This window comes from Balaenoptera borealis (assembly GCF_965194805.1).
Source record: "Balaenoptera borealis genome assembly, chromosome: 13".
NCBI classification, from domain to species: Eukaryota; Metazoa; Chordata; class Mammalia; order Artiodactyla; family Balaenopteridae; genus Balaenoptera; species Balaenoptera borealis.
In genome coordinates this window covers 6,964,086-6,974,725 of record NC_138870.1, presented here as the reverse complement: position 1 = coordinate 6,974,725, position 10,640 = coordinate 6,964,086, and the positions used below count along the sequence as shown (strand labels likewise).

The following is a 10,640-nucleotide window of genomic DNA, read 5'->3' as shown; positions in this document are numbered from 1 at the left end:
GGAAAAAAAAATCAGGAAACCAGTTGTTATAAAGTAATTTAAAATGAGGAAAAAAAGAAAAACTTATGTACAAAACCAAGGGGTGTTTTTAGAACCTTGTATAGAAATAAATTCGTGTAAAAGGATCAGAGGCAGTGGAGCTACTGATGTGAGTATAAGCATGGGAAACAGCTATCTGGGGAGACGTTCAAGGCCAGTACTAAGGATTTACGGTAGAGTGTGCGAACGCTAAGAACGAATGCTGTGTGATGGGGCTGTGTGTGTATCCCTAGCCATAGAAGGGCACAACTTTGAAATTTCTGAAGTGAAATCTTGCTTTATGAGGGTTCCTACATACAAATCCTGCCGTGAGGACTGTCGCCTAAGGTGTAAGAGCAGGGTTTCAGTCGTGTGTTAGGCAAGACGCCTCGAAGCTCTCCCGATCCAGGAAATGGAAGCACGGCCTCCTGGAAGGACCTGCGCTGCTGCCAGAGCATCCGTGGGCTCAGTGCTAGTTCCAGCTGGCATATCCTGTGGCACCGAAAACCAGAGGCTTCCCGTGGTGGAACCCATAACCGGATTGAAGAACGACACAGGACAGTTGTGCTGAGGGGTAGAGCATGGGCGGGAAACCTGGACTTCCGCCCTGGCTCTCCCATCAACCAGTGTCGGCCGCAATGCTGCTTCAGCTGTTAAGTGAAGGGATTGGGCTAGATCACCTCCGAGATTCCTTTCTGAAAATTAAAAATCTTCAAGCACTGAAGAAGTCGTGACGAAGCTGCCACGTCTGACACCGTGGCCATCCTGTGTGGGACTGCTGGGCGGCCACGCTCGTTAGCTGGTGGCGTGTGGATAGGCAATGGAGTAACACCTCTTAGCTTAGGGCTCTGGCTCTCGTGTGGGCATCCAAGATAGTCTCAGTCTGTGGTGTGACGCTAACGACTGTATCACATGTGACCAAACGTGCAGTGTGTGTTAGTTTCCTGCATATTTACTACTATTCCCCCTGTTCTCACCAACTGTTGAATTGACATTGAGAGCCCTACCTTCATCACAGGTATTATTACAACCAGCATCTCTTTTGAAGGGTTCCCTCACACTTCAACAGCAACAACCCTATGAAGTAAGCAGTGTTCCAGGCATTTGATAGAGAAGGAAATAGGCACGGAGATTAAATTATCCAAGGGCCTGCCGCTTGCAATTAGAGGGACGTCTTCTAGATTCTATCGCTCTATCTACCACCTGCTCAGTAGTAAACCTGGGGTTTCACCTTGCCCTTTTTTACATATTTGAGCTAAATTACGTGGCTGAAATGTTTCACTGAAAACCTGCCATGTGGGCGTTCCCTGGTGGCCTAGTGGTTAGGATTTTGGGCTCTCACTGCCGCCACCCGGCTTCACTCCCTGGTGGCTTCGCTCCGTGGTTGGGGAACAACCCACAAGCCACGGCACAGTCAAAAAAAAAACCAAAACAAAACCCCAAAACCAAAACCTGCCATGTGACATTAATACTTAAGAACGCGTGATTAGGGGTGACAATGATCTCCAAAACTCTCCGGCTCTGGGCGTTGAGTTCTGCGTGCCTGGTGTGGTGGCGGCCTGTCGTGCACTTGGTGACTTTCCATCCGGACGAGGAGCGTAGTTGTCGCTGTGATGTCGCGGACCAGGGTGATAGTGGGCATCCAACTGGCCCCGTTGTGACAGCTCCGTGCCCCAATCCTTTCAGAATCATGGTGCCAGTTAACATCGTACACGAACTCGAATAAAAAGGGAGACAAACAGGAGGGCAAGGCCAGAAGCACTCTGTCACTTTACAAGCGAGAACGTCCTCGAGTGACAGGAACCCTGACAAAAGGTGTGGAGAGTCGCAGCTTTATTGTGTGAGTAGTTCTTTGTATTTATAAGTAGAGTTTATAAATAATCAATTGTTTCCACGTTAGAACATAATCCTGGGGAGTTGGTGTTCGCGCGAGTGAACAGAAACGGGGAGGATTTAAACCTCCCACCGCCAGGCGCCTCCTCAACTTCCCTAAGAAACTAGCGACTCGGGAGAAGGCACCTGCCCTGGTCGCCAGCTTCACATTCCGCCAAGGGGCCGATTCACATTCCCCAGCTGCTCAGAAGGACTCTTTGTGGACTGAAAGCCCAAAGAGACAGGTTTCCTTGCTCTCACGCCCGCACGTCCCCGTCCTGGAGGGGATGGAAGTTTGAGCGAGGACGCAAAATGGCGCCCTCGGCCGCGGCGGCCACCGCCGCCGGCCCCGCACCCGGCCGACCCGCCACGGACTAGTGTCTGCGCCAGGCGAAGGCGACTCGGCGGGCCCTGTACTCAGACCGGAAGTTCCCCTCGTGAGGGCGGAAGTTCCCCTCGTTAGGGCGGAAGGGCTCCAGGCCGGGTAGGAGCGCTTCGGCTCCCTTCGCGTTCAGTCACTTCCGGGGCGGAGCGGAAGTTGCTTTGTTTTGCTTCAAGATGGCTGCGGGGATGTATTTGGAACATTATCTGGACAGTAAGAGCAGGCTGGAGGAGGGGGTCAGGGGTCACAGACGGGTCGGGGGGATCGGGGCTGAGGAGCTCTACGGCCCCGAAGTCTCGGTGGTCAGAAAGTCACAGTCGTGAAGGGTTGAGTGAGAGAAAATACTGGAGGGTGTGAAGAAATAGGGGGCGGGGCACCGGGGTCGAGGCCTCGCTCTGGGGTGTAGACGAGGGAGGGGCTGCGCGGCAGGGCTGGGGGACGGCTCTTGAAGGGCTGGTGGGCATAGCCGGGAAGATATTTGCTGCCCCCGTCTGCAGGGTCTCTGGCCTCAGCATATATCATTTTCTTAAAATCGTTCCGAATCGGTCGTTTTCGTATTGATATATCATCCACTGCCATTTGGAGCAGCGATGAAGATCTGCTCACGGCTCCTCCAACCAGTTCTTTTGAAGAAGCGGCTTCTCGTGGGGATGGGGGGTTACGAGTGACCACTGTCAGTTGATGAACTGGAAGCCTTCTCCTCTTGGAGTAAAGATCCAATTCCCATCAAATGGAAATCTGGTGTTATGTTTATGCCATTTGTGTAACCTACCTCTTCACAGAGTCTGTCACCCTATGCCCTTACATTTGCCTTACCGTTGAGAGCCATTCATTCATTCGTTTTTTGAGGTCCTGCTGTGGGTCAGACATAATGGCAGGTACTGGCGATATATAAGAATGAATAAGACCCGGCTCTTGCCCTCAAGTGCTCATAGTCTAGTAGAACACAGGTTCTGCTAATATTTATAAAACAGTGTGACAAATGAAATAATAGAAATACATTAAAAGGACAGTAGGTAACACTGGAGAAAGAGGGGCTCATTACCTGGGGGTGTAGGTAAAGCTTTACAGAGGATGTGATGTATAGAAACTTGAAGGTTGAGTGCGGAGAGGGAGAGGGAATTGCAGGTTGGGGAAAGCATCAGCAAAGGTGTTATGATGGGTTTGTGGCAAAGCCAGGGAAAAGTGAGGCCAGAGTGTTTGATGTATAGGACTCCGAGGTGGAAGACTAGGAAATGAGACTGGAGAAGGTAGCTGGGGCTAGGTTGTGCAAGGTCGTTTAAGCCAAGCTAAGAAGCTTGCACGTTATATTTATTTGTTTGTTTGTTTGTTTGTTTGTTTTAGCTGCATTGGGTCTTCGTTGCTGCCCGCAGGCTTTCTCTAGTTGTGGTGAGCGGGGGCTACTCTTTGTTGCAGTGCGCGGGTTTCTCATTGCTGTGGCTTCTCTTGTTGCAGAGCATGGGCTCGAGGCACGCAGGCTTCAGTAGTTGTGGCACGCGGGCTCAGTAGTTGTGGCTCGCGGGCTCTAGAGTGCAGGCTCAGTAGTTGTGGTGCACAGGCTTAGTTGCTCCGTGACATGTGGGATCTTCCCGGACCAGGGCTCGAACCTGTGTCCCCTGCTTTGGTGGGCGGATTCTTAACCACTGCACCACCAGGGAAGTCCACCAGCGTGCACTTTAAATAACGAGGAACCAACAGATTTTCTAAATAGAGTGATTTTTTTTTATATAAAGGAAAATAAATGTACGATAAATTGGAGCATGATGACATTGGTAATAGGGAGATCAGTTAGTGATAACAGTCCTGGTCAGAGATGAGGACCTGATCTCAGGGAGTGACAGAAGTGTTTAGGAGTTAAATATGACAGGATTGACTGAATGACTGGGTGGTTGAGAGAGAAGGAGGAATCTAAGGTGACTTCTCTATTTCCTGTTTGGGAAGTGAGGTAGACAGTAAATCATCAACAAGATAGGAAATTCAGGAGTAACAGTAACATATTTATTCAACTTAGATCTAAGCATAGGAATGGTAATTGTATCTGTAAGAGTAAATGAGATGGAGATCATTCAGAGAACGCAAGTGAGAATAAAATTAGAGGATTAAATTAAGTGTAAGCTCAAGAAAATATTAACATTTAAGGGACTGGCTAAGGAAATGTCAATGATGGAATTGCTAGAAAGTATGTGATGAGATTTGGAATCTTAAGAGGAAGAAAGTTATTCGAAGACGAGAAGATGGTGCCAGATGCTGCAAACGTAATTTTTTTTAGGATAGGACTAATAACCGATCATTTGATTTGGTAAGTCATTGATGACTTAATCTCAGTAAACTGGTGGTGGCGGACCTGAGTTTATAGGTTAAAGCAGTGGAGGCATTTTAAAAGTTGGAAGTGGAGTCACGCGAAGAGATTTTTCTTTTATGAGAGAGACTTAAGTATTCATGCATTTATTCAGGTATTTATTGAGGGTCCTAGAGAAACAGGAAAGAAGACAGATACATCTAACCCTTCTGGAGAGCTGGGGAGACATACCGAATAACTAATTACACAATTGCTTATTTAAGTACATTGGATAAGAGCCCAAAAGGGTAGACATAGAATACCACGACAGGGACTTCTCTGGTGGTCCAGTGGTTAAGACTCCGCGCTCCCAATGCAGGGGGCCCGGGTTCGATCCATGGTCAGGGAGGGAACTAGATCCCACACGCTGCAAATACAAGATCCCACATGCCGCAACTAAAAGGTCCCGCACGCGGCAACAAAGATCCCGTGTACTGCAACTAAGACCCCGTGCAGCGAAATACATATTTAAAAGGAAAAAAATAGCGTGACAGCATCATCTAGGGCACCTGTTGGAGTCTGGGGCAGTCAGGGTTGAGCTGAACTTTGAAGAATGAACAGGAACTTGTAGGCCAAGAGGTGTGGTGGAGGTGGGATGAAGAAGACTGGGCAGGGCATTCTGGGCAGAGAGAGTAGCGTGTGAAAAGCCAAGTGTCGTGAAGAGCACCGGCAAGTTCAAGGCACTCAGAGGAGGCCGGTATGATAGAGCAGAGAGAGCACAGACAGGGACTGACGTGAGTTAGGGCTGGTGTGAGGGAAGCAAGGGCCAGAAAGTGCGGAATAGGACTATTGCAGTAGGAGGTTACTAGAGGGTTATAAATAGGATAGTGACTTGATCAGATCTGCATTTTTTAAAGACTATTCTGGCTATTGTATGGAGAGCAGATTGGAAGTGTGTGTGCGATGAGTGGTGGAGGATGCCAGGAGGGTATTTGCAAGCTGAGGGCAAGGAGCTTGGAGACAGAGGTTGAAAGGAAAGGAAAGGGAACGGCTGATTTGTAAAGTCACTGAAGGCGGGAAGGGTGGGAAAGCTGTGCAGAGATGGAGGGGTTAGTTGTGGAAAGAGGCGGACGTGACCTCTCCTGAGAGCGGAATGATGAGTGCTGTCACAGATAATCCAGCGGTTTGAAGGAGGGAAAACTGAGTGCTGTTCTGGACCTGTTCTTTAAACGCAGCTGTAGGGCCTAGGACGTCCAGGGAGGCTCAATTTCTCCTCTTCTCCCCAGGTATTGAAAACCTCCCCTTTGAACTGCAGAGAAACTTCCAGCTCATGAGGGACCTGGACCAAAGAACAGAGGGTACGTACAGAGTAAGGAGTCCAGTGTATAGTGAGTGTGTATGTGATCGTTTCTGCTTCTGTTTGGTGTTACCGTATCATCCGATCTGGGTTGCTGCAGCTTCTCTCTCTCTCTCTCACTCTCTTGCAATTCTTAAAAGGAGAGTAATAATGACCCACATTTGTGTGTCAGCTTTTCCATAACACATGGAGTATTGTGACAGTGCCTCAAGAATTCAAAGATGCTATGCTCTTTATATCTCCCTCAAGAAGAATTAAAAAAGCCAAAGTCATTCCTAGAATCATTTCTGTTCTCCATGTGCCGTATGTTTATAGGAAGATGAGGATGTTTCTACTCCATTGGATTGTTAGTGTTACTGTCACAAAATTCACTGTGGCTTTAGACTGCAACTCATGTTGGTAGACAGGAACTTTGCTGCATGAGAAGATCTTAAAAAGAAAGAAAAAAAGAAGGAAAAGCAGCAGTTAACAAACATCAGGATCTCTACACTATATTCTTCAGCCGTACAGAAGCACTAGGTACCATCTGTGGCCTTGCCTGGACATTGAGCGAGTTTGGCTGCATTGAGGCATTCATTTGGAGCCTGAGGCCACGCTGCAGTGGTCAGGTTTGTCTCGTCAAGGTCGAAGGTGTTTGTTGGAGCTATCCCCCCACACCTGCTGAAGGATATATAGGTGCGTCCTCATGTAACTGTGCCCAAGGATGTAACAAGCTGTTGTTAGAATACCTAAAGCTGTGATTTAAGTTACTCTTGGTAAGTTTACTCATGAAAAGGTGAACATCATCTAAAATCCTGGACGTAGGCCCCTGAGAACTCCCTGCCGAATGCCGAGCACCAGCTCTTTGCTTTGTAATACAGTTCCAGCTCTTGAGTTCATGCACAGAAAGACCAGGTGGAGATTACTGAACTACATACGTGCTTTTCCAGCTTCCTCCAAGGGCCTCGAATGAAGCGGGGCATAAACCTAGTGTGCGCGCAGGTCTTCCCTGTTACCTATTGCTGCCCCGTGTTGCAGTCATACTTTTTTCTCCATCGACATTTTTTGTGAGCACTACCAAATATTGGGCAGTGGGCATCTAAAGTCTCAGTGTCTTGGGACGTCACCAGCCTTGCAGAAACGTTTGGAGCAATATCTAAAATGAACAAACAGAAAAAAAAAGTGATGGGATAAGCAAGTTGCAAACGATGAGCAAAACAGGGTGGGCAGTAAGTCGAAGAACTGTGCCGTGAATGGAGCAGGGCCTAATTGTAAATGATGAGATATAGATGTACAGACCTGGAAGCCAGCAGCAGCAGATGACCCAGCCTGGTTTGTAGCACTCAGAGTTGTCGTGGGATGTTTTCGAGACGAGAAACCAGATGGCTTTTGAGACAAAGTTCATGGTTCAAGAGGCAGCAAGCCCTGCAAAGACGCATCTTCAGACAGCGACAAAAACACACTTCGTATTAGTGCCGGGTGCAAAGAATCCCTCATTATGGTTCAATAAATTCAGTCCCAACTATGAGAGCAATGTTTTCAGCACCCGAAGGCACCTCTGAAACAAATATTGTGAACATGTTGCATTACTTGAGTACGTGGCACAGTACCTAGGAACGTTCAGTACGTTTTAATTCGAAGGTTATGATGGTCAATGGAAAAGGTCCAAGGAGCAAGAGGAAGAAGTGGGTTCCACCTAGCCACTCAGGGGCCATTGTGACCAGGCCTCTGTCTCTGTTGTAGACCTGAAGGCTGAAATTGACAAGTTGGCCACTGAGTATATGAGCAGCGCCCGCAGCCTGAGCTCCGAGGAGAAATTGGCCCTTCTCAGACAGATCCAGGAAGCCTATGGCAAGTGCAAGGGATTTGGTGACGACAAGGTGCAGCTTGCCATGCAGACCTATGAGATGGTATGGCCCTGTTCATGGCTCCCCACCTGCCTCCCGTCTATTCCTCGGGGTCCCAGACCCCCTCCTTCAGCCGTGTTGGGATCTGTTTTGGGTCTGGGAGATCCACAGAATCTGCCTCAGCCTGTTTTCTTTTACTGGAACCAGCCTTGTAGCTCCTCCTTCTCCTTCCTTCCCACCCAGGTGGACAAACACATTCGGCGACTGGACACAGACCTGGCCCGTTTTGAGGCTGATCTGAAGGAGAAGCAGATTGAGTCAAGTGACTATGACAGCTCTTCCAGCAAAGGCAAAAAGAGTGAGGAGGGGGGCGGGGCTGTGAGAGGTGGGGCAAGGACTCCGAGGGAGAAGCCAGCCAGCTCCTCAGCTCCAAGGGAGGGCCACCGGGTTGGAGGAGGGGCAGGGGGAGGGGGAATTAACCCATCCTTCTGTCTCCCTGCCTTCTGGCTTCCCCCCCTCTTGCCTAGAAGGCCGGACTCAAAAGGAGAAGAAAGCTGCCCGTGCTCGTTCCAAAGGGAAAAACTCCGACGAAGAAGCCCCCAAGGCCGCCCAGAAGAAGTTAAAACTTGTGCGCACGTGAGTGTGTCAGGGAGCATTTTGCCAAGGGACAGACTCTTTGCCGCCACCTCATCCCAGCCACAGTGCCCCTTGCCACTTTGCTGTCTTCTGTGCCAACAACTCTCCTTGCCATTTTGGTATCTGCTGGATACAGAGGAGAAGCCACAAATCACTAGCCCCACAAGGACCTCCTCTGCTGGCTCTGAGCATCTCAAGCTGTAGCTTCCCTTCCTGCAGATGACACTTTCTCTTCCTCTTGGCACGCAGAAGCCCTGAGTATGGGATGCCCTCAGTGACCTTTGGCAGTGTCCACCCCTCTGATGTGTTGGATATGCCTGTGGATCCCAACGAACCCACCTATTGCCTTTGTCACCAGGTCTCCTATGGAGAGATGATTGGCTGTGACAACCCTGATGTAAGAGCTGTTTTGCCTGAGGATGGGGGGGTTCTGGGGGACATGAAGGGAGTTGGGTACAAGAAGGGGGGTAACGGTTGAATAGTGGGACTTCGGGATAGGAGGAAGGTAGTTGGAGTTGGTTGGCCTTGGACCCTTCAGGAATTCTCCCAAGGGATGGAATAAGGGAGTACTCCTGAGGGATGGGGGGGAGGGAATGGAGGGTGTGGGGGTGGGTCTCTTCTTTCCTCTGCCCCACCCTGGTCCCTGAGTTCTGCTTCTTCCATCCTCTTCCTTTCCCAGTGTTCCATCGAGTGGTTCCACTTTGCCTGTGTGGGGCTGACCACCAAGCCTCGGGGGAAGTGGTGAGTGAGAGCTGCGGTGGGGCTGGACTGTCGCGAGCTGAGTGACAGAGGGCATTCTCCGTTTCGCTCACTCTCTCCCCCTTCTCTGTCGCGTTCCTTTGTAGGTTTTGCCCACGCTGCTCCCAAGAACGGAAGAAGAAATAGACAAGGGCCTTGGATTCCAACGCAGTTTCTTCCACGTCCCCTGACCTGGGCTAGTGGGGAGAGGGATGCCTGGCTGGGGTCAGGGAGAGGTGGGTGGCGCAGAGTTGTCATCCCCTCTCCTCCCCTCCCCACTCCTGGTGCTGAGGCTGCACCCAGACCCTGGTACGGGGGTTGCTGCAGCCACTAACGGTATGTGCTCTCATTCAGCCCGCCCCCTTCAGAGGGAAGGGGTCTTGCCCACTGTCCTTTTGCCTCCATGCTGAGGTTGGTGCTGTATTTTTGAGGGATGGTCCTCTTTACTCCCCTTGCTTTGTATTTAAGGACTGGGGCAGTAGCATGGGGCCCTCCCCCAGCCTCCTGATCCCCTCCCCTCGTGGGGGGCCCATGGCGTGATAAACTTTCTTCACTCTCTTCCTGCTTTTCCAGCGGGGGCTCCTCCAGATCATCTGGGCTGTGGCCCTGGCTGAAGGGTCACCCCTTCCTCTGTGCCAAGAGGATTCGTCCTGGTTTGTGAGTGGGAGGGGCAGGGTGGAGTGCAGATATCTCATATGTAAAGGAATTGGGCCGGTGAATAAAAGCTGTACATGTTGGCCTGCTGTGTTTATTGTAGGGACACTATTTTAGTACATGTGCTAAGCATATTTTGCATCCTCTGAGTTGGCTAAAAGGTGGGAGGATGACATGCCAGAAGTGGGACAAGATGTGGAACCAGAAGTGGTACCTCTGCCCCAGAATCCACAACTTCTCAACTTGGGAACCACCAGAGCTGCCTGGGGACTGTGCCTCAGACCAGGGGTTTCCAAAACCTTTAAGATTCTGCATCTTTTCTCCCTCAGATACCTTTCACTTAATTTCCAGTAAATGTGTATTTTGCGCTTTATACGTGAGCAATTATACTAAGTATCAGCCTGACTTATTTTAAACACAAAACAGAAAAACACGTAGTTTGCCCTACACCAGTGAGCTGTCTGGCCCGCCTCCACCAGGAAACCACCTCCTTAGACTGAGCCCCCCTTATGCCCCATCTCCTCCTCACCCGAACCCCCTCTTGCTTCTCCTTCGGCTCCTTACCTGGAGGCGCCCTCTCCAGACTTTGTGATGTACGTCCCATCTCTGCCCGCCTCACTTCCAGGCCTCACCCCCTCTTGGGCAGATTGTAAAATAGGGCTAATAACAGTATCCACTTTATGGGATCACCTTGAGATGAAATAGCTGTCACACGTAAGGAACAACACGGAAGCTCCGCCATCCAAGGCAGCGAGTCAGTGATCACTCTTGCCCTCCTTGTCCTCTCGAGCTGGAGCGTGACACGCGGGGACCCGCACCCGCCCGCCAGCCGAGCCGGGCCCAGCGTCCGTTTCCCCGCCCCCCGGCCTCCGCGAGGCC

The 10,640-nt window shown here is 50.3% G+C and overlaps 1 protein-coding gene and 1 long non-coding RNA gene across 4 annotated transcripts; one reads left to right on the top strand and one right to left on the bottom strand.

The window, feature by feature from the left end:
• The first annotated feature begins 2,397 nt into the window (after positions 1 to 2,397).
• Positions 2,398 to 9,843, top strand: ING4 (inhibitor of growth family member 4). Of its 3 annotated transcripts, none has more exons than XM_082349846.1 (8): positions 2,398 to 2,485; positions 5,837 to 5,908; positions 7,630 to 7,796; positions 7,977 to 8,082; positions 8,264 to 8,369; positions 8,619 to 8,766; positions 9,049 to 9,110; positions 9,215 to 9,843. In XM_082349846.1, the coding sequence occupies exons 1-8, from the start codon at positions 2,449 to 2,451 to the stop codon at positions 9,252 to 9,254; spliced, it is 738 nt and encodes a 245-aa protein (XP_082205972.1). In that variant the 5' UTR covers positions 2,398 to 2,448; the 3' UTR covers positions 9,255 to 9,843. The 3 variants fall into 3 exon arrangements, with proteins under 3 accessions (XP_082205972.1, XP_082205971.1, XP_082205970.1); XM_082349845.1 differs by having other exon boundaries at positions 7,977 to 8,091; XM_082349844.1 differs by having other exon boundaries at positions 7,977 to 8,091; positions 8,261 to 8,369.
• Positions 5,903 to 10,611, bottom strand: LOC309609013. The gene is made up of 3 exons (XR_014233192.1): positions 10,326 to 10,611; positions 7,186 to 7,325; positions 5,903 to 7,042 (listed from the first exon to the last, which is right to left on the bottom strand). It is a non-coding gene; the product is annotated as an uncharacterized lncRNA (long non-coding RNA).
• Between the last annotated feature and the right edge of the window lie 29 nt (positions 10,612 to 10,640).